Genomic DNA, 14,595 nt, shown 5'->3' with positions numbered 1-14,595 from the left:
CATGTGTAGAGTCTTTTCTTGTGTTTTTGGAAGAGAGTGTTTGCTAAGACCAGAGTGTTCTCTTGACAAAACTCTGTTAGCCTTTACCCTGCTTCATATCAACAATTAATTGATCAATAAGAAATGCATGTGTTATTAATATATTTTTGAGTGAAGAAGGATAGGTTTGGGAATCTTGAGACGGGTGAATGCCAGATGAGAGAATTTCAAAATTTCAAAATAGATGTTTAGAAGCCCCTGTAGGATTTTGAGAGAGATAAAACTGTCTCTGGAGGCAAACATATCTTAACTCAAAGTAGTAACTTGGTGACTTTAAGCGCTTAAGTTTACTGACTTAAATTTCAGCTGTGTTTCACTCACCTTTCAAGGGCTTAGGGGTACTGGAAATTTTTCTGGTTCTCTGTCTCATACTACTACAACTGGGATATTTGTGGGAGGCTATTTCAAGTCCTCTCTACTCAAATCCCTCTCTGAACCATTTTTAACTCACTACATGGGTGCTCAGTTTTGGACATTGCCTTCCTCCTCCTCCTCCTTTCCTCCCTCCCTCCCCCCACTTCCTTCCTTCTTTCCTTTCTTCCTTCCATAGCTTCTATTTATTAACAGCAAGCTCCAATACTTTGGTCCCCTGATGTGAAGAATCGACTTATTGGAAAAGACCCTGGTGCTGGGAAGATTGAAGGCAGGAGGAAGGGGATGACAGAGGATGAGAGGGTTGGATGGCATCACCAACTCAATGGACATGAGTCTGAGCAAGCTTGTTGATGGACAGAGAGGCCTGGCATGGTGCTGTCCATGGAGTCGCAAAGAGTCAGACACAACTGAGTGACTGAGTTGAACTGATGATTTTGTAAAGCAGCCTTGAACCCAGGTCATTCTGATTCTCAAGAGCAGTGTGTTCTGAGGACAGCTTCCTGTAGCTCTCTCTTGAATTCCACTGGTGTGTACACCGTGATGATGATGTGGTACTGGCCTTCTGCAGGCATGTGATCTGGCCTTTCCCTCTCAAAAGGGAACAGACTGGGGTCACGTTTGATGGCATCCACATGAAGTTCCCTGGGATACAAGTTGTAGCTCCTGCGGTGCTTCCTGCTGGGCCTCAAGCATGGGCCCGATGACCTCCCTCTCTGTCTCGTGCTCTCCCTGCTTATACAGGGACCGCTTCTTCAGAAGCTGAGCTCTCATCTTGTTTCTTCAAAGAGCAGTTCCCCCTGAGACTGCTATTTCACTTTATCCAAGAGCTCACAGGGATAATAAAATCCTCAAAGGGAATTAGCTCCTGGCTAGGCTTTCTTCTTTTTCAAATGGTCTTTTACTGCTTGGTCTTTTTAAAGATTTAACTACTTCTTTCACAGAGGTTCTGCTCTCATGGGAACAAGTTCTGAGACGATCAACCATGAAGCTTTCTGATGAGTGTCTCTAGTCTATGTCTGCCAAGTTCCCAAAGCATCCATGGCCTTTAGGTTGCTTCCAGGCATGCATTCATTTGCATTCAGGGCCCACACAGAGATTCTGACGTAGCATTTCTTTAAGGAGAGTCTGTATGGTTCTCGTTTGTACTAGGGAAAATGAGGAATGCATTTCACTGACCTGAGATTTCCCTAATCTTGTCTGATAGACAGTGATAAGATAAGGCAGGGAAATGGAAGGCACTGTAATTTAGGGAGGATGAAACACCCCTTAGTTTAATATTTCCAAACTATTGTCTCTGCTACATTATTATTAGATGTGGCATTTAAGAAGGTTTATCATGGCTCTGAACTCGAGGTGAGCTGAGCATGAAGAGCGCCTGGAAGCGGGTCATACACTACCTGCAGGTAGTAAGCAGGGCATGCTTACCTCCTGGCAGCCGTTTAATTAGAGTGTGATAGGCTTCCCCGTAGGAAAGTTCTAGAAAATCCAATATGGCTTTTAATTTCTCTGGGGAAAAAAACCCCTCAAAATATAATTTTTACTGAGAGTTGGCTTCAAGTATTAACTTTATATATATAAAAGATTAATTTTTTTTTCTCTTAACACAAATTTCTGGCAGCGCTGTATTAATCATCATAAACTTTCTCCCAGAGTTCAGAAATCTTTTTAGAAAGAAGGGAGAAAATAGATATTTTTCCTCTGTAGAATGTAAATGAATTTTTGGTATAAATCATGTGGATTTATATCGAATAACTAGGCAGTTTATTAATTCCAGGAGTGTTTAGCTCAAAGCATATTATGTGCACTGTAATTTATCTCAAAGACTTGATAGTAGCCTTCTGTTTTTTTTTCCTTTTTCCAGAGCTTAAACTTCAGATACTTGTTCTTTTATATTAAATTTGCATTGTTTCATTATATTTATCCTTCATATTTCAAGATTTTCTTCACAATAAAATTGTTAGGCAATATATTATAATATCTGATCCAGTGTACCTCGTACACTTGTGTTACAGACCACTATTCTTGGCCTCCTTAATCAATAGAAGTTGATCAGAGCTAAGACAAGAAATTCAGGCAAGGCTTTACTGGGGGTCCCTTTCAACAACAGTGGGGAGCAAGAACAAACAACAGTTTCTCTTGCTGGTGTGTTCCTGAGCTGGGGCATGAGTTGGTTCCAGGCGTCAGGCTGGAGGGGTGGCTTAGGTGGTTTGCCCACCCCTTATGTGCAGGGGGCATGTGCAGTTCCCTATTTTTGCTGCAAGCTATTTTGAAGTGACAAGTGGTATTTTGGCTTCTTTGTACCTTTTGTCCAGAATTTGTCCTAACTGCTCATGCGTGCAGTTAATTTTAGTCCCATGTAGTTCATATTTTGTTGCTCAGGGAGGGTTGTGTCCAAGTGCAAGCACTGCAGCACTGCAGCAAGGGTCCCAGGTCCCAGGCCTGCCTCACTTGTGCTGGAGATATATTCGGTTCTCATCATTCCCTCTCCTCCTTTGGTGTCTACAACACTAATCTTTTCATTCTTCCCTTTACTGCATGACTAGTTGACTTCTCTTTATCCTTTTAGTCCCTGAATGTTGATATTCACCACAATTCTATCCCATACATTCAAGTATTTTTAACCTAGATATTTCTCCTGGGCTACAATGTGCTTAGTCACTCAGTTGTGTCTGACTCTTTGCAACCCCATGGACTGTAGTCCGCCAGGCTCCTCTGTCCATGGAATTCTCCAGGCAAGAATATTGGAGTGGGTTGCCATCTCCTCCTCCAGGAGATATTTCTGTCCTAGGGATCAAACCTAGGGTTCATGCATTGGCAAGCTGAACCACCGAGGAAATCCTTGAGGTCACAAATTTTAAAAGGATGTTAAATACATAAGCTTGATTCACTAAAATAAAAAATAGAGACTGAAGACTATATATTCAGTCTTAGAGATGGTTAGAGATGAATGGTATACATTTTAATAAGCAATAGTGAGCATTATAATCAGTTGATTATTAGACACTTCTTATACTTTCTATTTCCCTTAGTTTCAGTGTCATGGCTGTGTATTTATTTGCTTTTTCAAAGGTAATATTCATACTGAGAGGTCTTTTTCAGTATATGATCCCATGTCAAATTCCAATGTTATAACTTGTGGTTGTTGATTTCTACCGCCTCATTGTCAATGTGATCCTAGTGAAACGATCTTACAGTATACTGGAAGCATACTTTATATGTGTGCCAGCAATCTGTCTCCTCCTAATACAAAAGGGAGTAGGATCTGATGGAATAACTTCTTTACCTACTCTGCCATTTGTTTTATCTCCTTTTTATTGCTGTTCCTCACTCTCAGTTTTTCTAATTATTCTCATCAATGACAACTTAGAGTACAATCAAAATCCTTGATAACAAAAAGGATATGTATAATACATTTTAATACAGTGGATTCTTTCTAACACCATACACAAAAATAAACTCAAAATGGATTAAAGATCTAAATGTAAGACCAGAAACTATAAAACTCCTAGAGGAGAGCATAGGCAAAACACTCTCCGACATAAATCACAGCAGGATCCTCTATGATCCACCTCCCAGAATACTGGAAATAAAAGCAAAAATAAACAAATGGCATCTAATTAAAATTAAAAGCTTCTGCACAACAAAGGAAACTATAAGCAAGGTGAAAAGACAGCCTTCTGAATGGGAGAAAATAATAGCAAATGAAGCAACTGACAAACAACTAATCTCAAAAATATATAAGCAACTTATGCAGCTCAAGTTGAGAAAAATAAATGACCTAATCAAAAAATGGGCCAAAGAACTAAATAGACATTTCTCCAAAGAAGACATACAGATGGCTAACACATGAAAAGATGCTCAACATCACTCATTATCAGAGAAATGTAAATCAAGACCACAATGAGGTACCATTTCACACCAGTCAGAATGGCTGCAATCCAAAAGTCTGCAAGCAATAAATGCTGGAGAGGGTGTGGAGAAAAGGGAACCCTCTTACAGTGTTGTTGGGAATGCAAACTAGTACAGCCACTATGGAGAACAGTGTGGAGATTCCTTAAAAAATTGCAAATAGAACTACCTTATGACCCAGCAATCCCACTACTGGGCATACACACCAAGGAAACCAGAATAGAAAGAGACACGTGTACCCCAGTGTTCATCGCAGCACTGTTTACAATAGCCAGGACATGGAAACAACCTAGATGTCCATCAGCAGATGAATGGATAAGAAAGCTGTGGTACATATACACAATGGAGTATTACTCAGCCATTAAGAAGGATCCATTTGAATCAGTTCTAATGAGGTGGATGAAACTGGAGCCTATTATACAGAGTGAAGTAAGCCAGAAAGAAAAACACCAATACAGTATACTAACACATATATATGGAATTTAGAAAGATGGTAATGATAACCCTGTATGTGAGACAGCAAAAGAGACACAGATGTATAGAATGGACTTTCAGACTCTGTGGGAGAGGGAGAGGGTGGGATGATTTGGGAGAATGGCATTGAAACATGTATACTATCAGGTAAGAAATGAATTGCCAGTCTATGTTTGATACAGGATACAGGATGCTTGGGGCTGGTGCACAGGATGATCCAGAGAGATGATATGGGGTGGGAAGTGGGAGGAGGGTTCAGGATTGGGAACTCATGTACATCCGTGGCTGATTCATGTCAATGTATGGCAAAACCAATACAGTATTGTAAAGCAAAATAAAGTAAAAATTAAAATTAAAAAAAAAAGAATTCAAATTTGGGAATGCTTTGCCATATTTCAAAGGGCTTTGTGTCATTAACCCAATTTTCATATGCTTATACTCATGACATTATACAATTAAAGTGCTGATACCCTTCTTTGGATAAATTGTTGAATGCCTAAATCCTCCCTCTAGTCTTTCTGTGTTTCCTCCTTTTCTGCCTCCCTTTTTACTTTTTACATTGTTACTTTTAGCAGGTGCATATTTTCTAAAATGAACACTTGTGAAAAAGGAAAACAGAGACTGGGTTTTTTAAGAGCAAAAAGATACACTTCATTTTATTTTTTTTCAGAGAAGTGGGTCTCAAGAGGTCAATGCAGACATTGGCAGGTAAATTTTGAATAGGCATATACATATAAGGGGGCAGGTGTGTGCCAATGGTGTCCAGAAGAAACGGTTGTTAGTGATGTATACTGGGATCTATGTATTTTGTTTACTCAACTAAAGGAAACTAAAGTTAAAATCCTTAGGATCCCACAATATTTTTGTTGTCTGTCCTACCACATGGAATATAGTATTGTAGAGTATAGGAATTTCATAAATACTTGTTGATTCATGATCTAACCTGCCTGGGAGTTTTATACAATGCTGCATATCCTGAAGAAACAACTTGGCATTAACTGGGCGAGGGGACCCTGAATTTATTTGTTGCTTACCTATGACTTACATGATTTTTCAGTTTACTGCACAGTCATTTATTCTAAAAAGTCATTCATTAATGGAGTAATTTGAATGGAGAAGAAATAGGACTGATCATAAAATAATACTGATAACTTATTGGAAATCTAAAGAAGATAGGTATAATATGCTTCAAATTAGTTGTTGTTATTGTTTAGTTGCTAAGTTGTGTCCAACTCTTTTGTGAGCCCATGTGCTATTGCCTGCAAGGCTCCTCTGTCCATGGGTTTTCCCAGGCAAAATACTGGAGTAGGTTATCATTTCCTTCTTCAGGGGATCTTCCTGACCCAGGGATCGAAACCGCATCTCCTGGGTTAGGAGGCAGGTTCATTACTACTGAGCCACCAGGGAAGCCCTGTAGATTAGTACCATTCCTTATCTTATAGCCACTATAGCACCTAGCCTCCTGAGAATCTTAAATGTTTATTATTAATTATAGTAATTCCCCTTTCCCATTCTGTTCTCAAGATCTTCTTTGAGGGAAAGAAACGGAAGTTTATACATTTCCATTTATATTTGTTATGTTTCTTTATGTGTTTCATTACTTAACTCAGATACTTAATAAGAATCAGTTGCTTTGTTTATTTCTTACCATGGGGGGCAGAAAAAAAAAAAAACCTCTCACATTTTGGTTGCAGTGATTAACTTTGGTGTTGCCAGAGTAATGTAGTGCATATGTAACAAAAATTAATGGTATAATTTTGTAGGAGTATATGTATATGTGCTGTGTCTCTTGCTCCATCTTTAAGTCAGAGCACTTGGTTCCTGACAAAGCACTAGTTTTGATAGTGGTACAATAAACACTTGTCATTTCTGGAACCAGATGCATCTCTGCAAAGCCTTATGCAAAGTATTGTCGTTGATCAGTCTCCAAGTCGTGTCCAATTCTTTGAGATCTCATGGACTGTGGCATGCCAGGTTTCCCTGTCCTTCATTATCTCCTGAAATTTGCTCATACATGTAAAGTATATGTTAAATATAACAAAGGGGGATAAATATTTCAGGAATATACAGAGTGAAATATTTTATGAAATACAGTCATTGTCAGTTTTTAAAAAATAAGTATTAAACTTTAATTTTGGTGCCTGACACTTCGTTTCTTGTTCTTGTATTGACATGAAATTTATTCAATTGTAGTTACACAATTTGTTGAGTTTGACAGGTGTAGACTATGTTGAAATTGCCATAACAATCAAGATATAGATTTCTGTTGTCTTAAGTTCCCTTATGTACATTTACAATCAGTCCCCTCCACACCCAGGCCCTAAGCATTCCTTGATCTGTTTGCTTCCTCTATAGTTATGCATTTTCTGACATAACTATTGCATAGTAATACACTCAAGTAGTATGCATTCTTTGTGCCTTGGCTTTATTCACTCAGAATAATATTTTTTGAAATTCATCTACATGCTGACTTTGACAGCCATATAGTAAAATTGAAATTCATCTATTTGTCAGTTATTTGTTCTTTTCATTGCTAAGTAGCATTGCTTTTTATGGATAGAGCAGTTTGTTTTTGTGTGGATATAAGTTTTCAACTCCCTAGGTAACTACCAAGGAGCATGATTGCTGGATCATGTGGCAAGAATATATTTAATTTTATGAGAAACCATTAAACTGTCTTTCAAAGTATCTGTACCATTTGGCATTCCTACCAGCAGTGAACGAGAGTACCTGTTGTTACACAATCTCCCCAGCATTTGGTGCCATCAGTCTTCTGGATTTTTGGCATTCTTGACTGGAAAATCCCATGGACAGAGGAGCCTGGTAGGCTACAGTCCATGGGGTCGCTGAGTTGGACACGACTGAGCGACTTCACTTTCACTTTTCACTTTCCTGCATTGGAGAAGGAAATGGTAACCCACTCCAGTGTTCTTGCCTGGAGAATCCCAGGGACAGGGGAGCCTGGTGGGCTACCATCTATGGGGTTGCACAGAGTTGGACACGACTGAAGTGATAGCAGCAGCAGCAGTAGGTGTGTAGTGGTATCTCATTTTTAATTTTAATAAAGTCATCTCATCCAGTCTTTCTTTCATGGATTGTGTTTTTGGTGTTGTTTCTTAAGGGTCCATCTAGATTCTCTCCTATGTTATCTTCCAGGAGTTTTATAGTTTTGCCCTTTGTATCTATGTTTAAGTCTATGATCTGCTTTGAGTTACTTTCTGTGAACATTGTAAAGTTTGTGTCCAGATTTTTTGCTGTTGCGTGTTGATGCTTGGTTGTTGCAGCACCATTTGTTGAAGAGACTATCTTTGATCCATTTATTGCATTTGCTACTTTGTCAAGACTCAGTCAACTGTATTTAAGCGGTCCTATTTCTGGTTCTTTGTTATGTTCCACTGATCTCTTTGTCCTTTTACCAGTACCGTCCTGTCTTGATTATTGTAGCTTTGTAATAATTCTTGATTGCTAATGTAAGTGGTGTTTTTATGGGATTCCCAGGTGGCTCAGTGGTAAAGAATTTGCCTGCCAATGCAGGAGACTTAGGAGACACACTGCAGCATGGTGGGGTTCCCTGTCCTTCACTATCTCCCGGAATTTGCTCATATATGTAAAGTATATGTTAAATATAACAAAGGGGGATTTTCTTTTCTTCTATTCCTGGGTCAAGAAGATTCCCTGGAGAAGAAAATGGCAATCCATTCCAGTATTTTTGCTGGGAAAATCCCATGTACAGAGAAGCCTGGGAGGCTAAGGTCTGTGAAGTTGCATAGAGTCAGACACGACTGAGCAACTGAGCACACACACATAGTATTTTTAATTTCAAACTCCACTGTTCATTGCTAGTATGTTAGGAAAGAAATTAATTTTTTTAAAATTAACCTTGTATCTTGCAACCTTACTATATCCACTTAGTTCCAAAAGTTTTTGGTCGATACTTTTGGACTTTTTACATAGGCAGTCACATCATCTGCAAATAAAGACAATTTTAATCCTTCCTTCCAAATCTATATGCTTTTCATTTTCTTTTCTTTAAAAGTAAAAGTGAAAGTTTCTCAGTTGTGTCCGACTCTTTGTGACCCCATGGACTATGGGGTCCATGGAATTCTCCAGGCCATACTGGAGTGGATAGCCTTTCCCTTCTCAGGGGATCTTTCCAACTCAGGGATAGAACCCAGTTCTCCCACATTGCAGGCAGATTTTTTGCCAGCTGAGCCATAAGGGATGGCTTCTTCCCTTATCTAATGGTATTAGGAAGTATTCCAGTACAATGAAAAGTAGAGTATGAGGGTTATCCTTGTCTTATTCCTTATCTTAATTAGGAAAGCTTTTAGTTTTTCACCATTAAATGCTTTAGATGTAGGTTTCTTGTAGTTTTTTTCTTTTCTTTTTAATCAATTTAAGGAAATTTCTCTCTATTATTAGTTTCCTGAGAACTTTCATCATGAGTGGTTGTAAATTTTGTTAAATACTTTCCTACATGATCTATTGATATGATCATGTGGATTTTCTTCTTTCATCTGTTAGTGTGACAGATTATATTAATTGATTTTTTAAAGTTGAACAAGTGTTGCATACCTGGAATAAATCCTGCTTGGTTGTAGTATATAGTTCTTTTCCACATTGTTGCATTTGATTTTCAGATATTTTGTTGTGGACTTTTTGCATCTATGTTCATGAGGCCTTCAGGTCTTTATTTTCTTTTTTGCAATATGTTTGTTTGTTTTTGATTTTAGGGCAATGTTGGCCTCATTGAACATGACATATTCCCTTCTGCTTCTGTCTTATTAAAGAGATTGTAGAAAATTGGTACAAGTTTTTCCTTAAATGTTTGGTGGAATTTATCAATGAACACATCTGGGCCTAGTGCCTTATTTTTAGGAAGATTACTAATAATTAATTCAATTTCTTAATAGATAAAATTCTATTAATATTGCTTATTTTTTTTGATATGAGTTTTTAAAAAAGTTTTACCTGGTCAATCTCTTTATCCATAAAACAGATTATAAAATCAATGGAGAGGATATGCTTATTTTCTGATTTAAATGATATAAAACATTCAAAATACACTGTAGAATTAAAAAGTGACATATATGTTTGATTATTGACACATAATTATTTGTCTTAGTAAAGCTCCATACACAACTATTAGTTCAGTTCAGTCACTCAGTCGTGTCCGATTCTTTGCGACCCCATGAATCACAGCACGCCAGGCCTCCCTGTCCATCACCATCTCCCGGAATTCACTCAGACTCATGTCCATGGGGTTGGTGATGCCATCCAGCCATCTCATCCTCGGTCATCCCCTTTTCCTCCTGCCCCCAATCCCTCCCAGCATCAGAATCTTTTCCAATGAGTCAACTCTTCACATGAGGTGGCCAAAGTACTGGAGCTTCAGCTTTAGCATCATTCCCTCCAAAGAAATCCCAGGGCTGATCTCCTTCAGAATGGACTGGTTGGATCTCCTTGCAGTCCAAGGGACTCTCAAGAGTCTTCTCCAACAACACAGTTCAAAACATCAGTTCTTCGGCACTCAGCTTTCTTCACAGTCCAACTCTCACATCCATACACGACTACTGGAAAAACCATAGCCTTGACTAGACAGACCTTAGTCAGCAAAGTAATGTCTCTGCTTTTGAATATACTATCTAGGTTGGTCATAACTTTCCTTCCAAGGAGTAAGCGTCTTTTAATTTCATGGCTGCAGTCACCATCTGCAGTGATTTTGGAGCCCCCCAAAATAAAGTCTGACACTGTTTCCACTGTTTCCCATCTATTTCCCATGAAGTGATGGGACCGGATGCCATGATCTTCGTTTTCTGAATGTTGAGCTTTGAGCCAACTTTTTCACTTTCCTCTTTCACTTTCATCAAGAGGCTTCTTAGTTCCTCTTCACTTTCTGCCATAAGGGTGATGTCATCTGCATATCTGAGGTGATTGATATTTCTCCCAGTAATCTTGACTCCAGCTTGTGCTTCCTCCAGCCCAGCGTTTCTCATGATGTACTCTGCATAGAAGTTAAATAAGCAGGGTGACAATATACAGTCTTGACGTACTCCTTTTCCTATTTGGACCAGTCTGTTGTTCCATGTCCAGTTCTAACTGTTGCCTCCTGACCTGCATATAGTTTTCTCAAGAGGCAGGTCACGTGGTCTGGTATTCCCATCTCTTTCAGAATTTTCCTCAGTTTATTGTGATCCACACAGTCAAAGGCTTCGGCATAGTCAATAAAGCAGAAATAGATGTTTTTCTGGAACTCTCTTGCTTTTTTGATGATCCAGTGGATGTTGGCAGTTTGATCTCTCGTTCCTCTGCCTTTTCTAAAACCAGCTTAAACATCTGGAAGTTCACAGTTCACGTACTGCTGAAGCCTGGCTTGGACAATTTTGAGCATTACTTTACTAGCATGTGAGATGAGTGCAATTGTGCGATAGTTTGAGCATTCTTTGGCATTGCCTTTCTTTGGGATTGGAATGAAAACTGACCTTTTCTAGTCCTGTGGCCACTGCTGAGTTTTCCAAATGTGCTGGCATATTGAGTGCAGCACTTTCACACCATCATCTTCCAGGGTTTAAAATAGCTCAACTGGAATTCCATCACCTCCACTAGCTTTGTTCGTAGTGATGGTTTCTAAGGCCCACTTGACTTCACATTCCAGGATGTCTGGCTCTAGGTGAGTGGTCACACCATCATGATTATCTTGGTCATGAAGATCTTTTTTGTATAATTCTTCTGTGTATTCTTGCCACCTCTTCTTAATATCTTCTGCTTTTGTTAGGTCCATACCATTTCTGTCCTTTATTGAGCCCATCTTTACATGAAATTTTCCCTTGGGATCTCTAATTTTCTTGAAGAGATCTCTAGTCTTTCCCATTCTGTTGTTTTCCTCTATTTCTTTGCATTGATCGCTGAGGAAGGCTTTCTTATCTCTTCTTGCTATTCTTTGGAACTCTGCATTTGGATGCTTATATCTTTCCTTTTCTCCTTTGCTTTTTGCTTCTCTTCTTTTCACAGCTACTTGTAAGGCCTCCTCAGACAGCTATTTTGCTTTTTTGCATTTCTTTTCCATGGGGATGGTCTTGATCCCTGTGTCCTGTACAACGTCGCGAATCTCCGTACATAGTTCATCATGCATTCTATCTATCAGATCTAGTCCCTCAAATCTATTTCTCACTTCCACTGTATAATCATAAAGGATTTGATTTAGGTCATACCTGAATGGTCTAGTGGTTTCCCCTGCTTTCTTCAATTTCAGTCTGAATTTGGCAATAAGGAGTTCATGATCTGAGCCACAGTCAGCTTCTGATCTTGTTTTTGCTGACTGTATAGAGCTTCTCCATCTTTGGCTGCAAAGAATATAATCAATCTGATTTTGGTGTTGACCATCTGGTGATGTCCATGTGTAGAGTCTTCACTTGTGTTGTTGGAAGAGGGTGTTTGCTATGACAGTGCATTTTCTTGGCAAAACTCTATTAAATAGTCTTTGCCCTGCTTCATTCCGTACTCCAAGGCCAAATTTGCCTGTTACTCCAGGTGTTTCTTGACTTCCTACTTTTGCATTCCAGTCCCCTATAATGAAAAAGACATCTTTTTTGGGTGTTAGTTCTAAAAGGTCTTGTAGGTCTTCATAGCACCATTTAGCTTCAGCTTCTTCAGCATTACTGGTTGGGGCATAGACTTGGATTACCGTGATATTGAATGGTTTGCCTTGGAAACGAACAGGGATCATTCTGTCGTTTTAGAGATTGCATCCAAGTACTGCATTTCGGACTCTTGTTGAGCATGATGGGTACTCCATTTCTTCTGAGGGATTCCTGCCTGCAGTAGTAGATATAATGGTCATCTGAGTTAAAGTCACCCACACCAGTCCATCTTAGTTCACTGATTCCTAGAATGTCAACATTCACTCTTGCCATCTCTTGTTTGACCACTTCCAATTTGCCTTGATTCATGGACCTGACATTCCAGGTTCCTATGCAATATTGCTCTTTACAGCACTGGACCTTCCTTCTATCACCAGTCACATCCACAACTGGGTATTGTTTTTGCTTTGGGTCCATCCCTTCATTCTTTCTGGAGTTATTTCTCCACTGATCTCCAGTAGCATATTGGGCACCTACTGACCTGGGGAGTTCCTCTTTCAGTACCCCATCATTTTGCCTTTTCCTACTGTTCATGGGGTTCTCAAGGCAAGAATACTGAAATGATTTGCCATTTCCTTCTCCAGTGGACCACATTGTGTCAGCCCTCTCCACCATGCCCACCCGTCTTGGGTGGCCCCACAGGGCGTGGCTTAGTTTCATTGAGTTAGACAAGGCTGTGGTCCTAGTGTGATTAGATTGACTAGTTTTCTGTGATTATGGTTCCAGTGTGTCTGCCCTGTTGCAACACCTACCCTCTTACTTGGGTTTCTCTTACCTTGGACGTGGGGTATCTCTTCACGGCTGCTCCAGCAAAGCACGGCCGCTGCTCCTTACCTTGGATGAGGGGTATCTCCTCACCGGCCCCTTCCCTACCTTGAATGTGGAATAGCTCCTCTAGGCCGTCTGGCACCAGCGCAGCCACTGCTCCTTGGAGGTGGGGTCGCTCCTCCCGGCCGCCTCCCCTGACCTTGGATGTGGCGTAGCTTCGAGCAACTATACATATCTATAGTTGCTGTTATTAGAAATATGGAAATAATTATAATGTCTAATTACATATATCTATAGTTATCTTGGATTTTTAGGCTTACCACCTGAATCTGACCAATTTAATGTTACCTCATAATTATAGGATAGCATGAAATTTTATATTTATTGTTCCCCTAGCCTGAAGTAGTTTTCCTGTTGAATAAGCCCACAAGTACCTAGGATGCAGCACTTCAAATTTATTCATTTTGGTTAAAACTGAAAATTCCAAATATTAGAGGCTATAACTGTTGAATTTAACTTAATAATACATTAGAATTATAAAATTGATATGAGTTATAAAATTGCATAGCTTCTATATGAATTATCGGGTTTACAAAGCATACTTGAATTGCCAATTCAATCTTGTGTTATTTCAGAAAACCAGGAAAAAGTAGTGTGGGAGGCAGAACACATAGTTGGAAACTTCCTCTGCAGGAGGAATGGGTTCAGTTCCTGGTTGGGGAGCTAAGATCCCTCATGCAGCATAGGACAGCCAAAACATTTTTTGGGTGCTTCCCGGCTGTTTCTAGTGGTAAAGAAGCTGCCTGCCAGTGCAGGCGATATAAGAGACACAGGCTCAGTGCCTGGGTCGAGAAGATCCCCTGGGGGAGGGCATGGCAACCCACTCCAGTATTCTCACCTGGAGAATCCCATGGACAGTGGACTTTTGTGGGCTATAGTCCATAAGGTTGTAAAGAATTGAATGCAACTGAAGTGACTGAGCATGCATGGACAAACTTTTATATAATAATTGACGTTTACTTTCAACTTTTAGAAAAACTTATTTACATATTTTATATTTGTTTAATTTCCATTCAATATTCTCTTAATCTAATTGCTTTAATTTTTTGATTGCCTATGAATATTGAAAATATAATGCTTGATTCCTAAATGTTGGAGTGCAATAACAGTAAGGACTCTTCATCTTACAGATGGAGAAGCTGAGATTTAGAAAAATTAAGTACCAGGGTCATAACACTAGTTTATGGCAAATTTAGTATTAGTCACTAGTGAAGTCGCTCAGTCATGTCCAACTCTTTGCAACCCCATGGACTATAGCCTACCAAGCTCCTCTGTCCATGGGATTTTTCAGGCAATAGTACTGGAGTGGATTGCCATTTCCTTCTTCAGG

General features: G+C 39.4%; 2 protein-coding genes and 1 pseudogene across 11 annotated transcripts in view; 1 reads left to right on the top strand and 2 right to left on the bottom strand.

Annotated features, from left to right (window-relative positions):
- Positions 1–409, bottom strand: part of FAM71C (family with sequence similarity 71 member C) — a 46,293-nt gene extending 45,884 nt beyond the window's left edge. The window contains exon 1 of the mRNA XM_018049011.1: positions 361–409. Within this exon, the coding sequence (XP_017904500.1) occupies positions 361–409 (49 nt within the window). The remainder of the gene's footprint in view (positions 1–360) is intronic.
- Positions 1–14,595, top strand: part of ANKS1B (ankyrin repeat and sterile alpha motif domain containing 1B) — a 1,150,317-nt gene that overhangs the window by 343,062 nt on the left and 792,660 nt on the right. The window lies entirely within an intron of this gene.
- LOC108636089 lies at positions 885–1,370 on the bottom strand (annotated as a pseudogene).

Source organism: Capra hircus, chromosome 5 (genome assembly GCF_001704415.2).
Source record: "Capra hircus breed San Clemente chromosome 5, ASM170441v1, whole genome shotgun sequence".
Classification (NCBI taxonomy): domain Eukaryota; kingdom Metazoa; phylum Chordata; class Mammalia; order Artiodactyla; family Bovidae; genus Capra; species Capra hircus.
The sequence above is the reverse complement of the archived record's forward strand: the minus strand, read 5'-3'. Positions and strand labels throughout refer to the sequence as shown.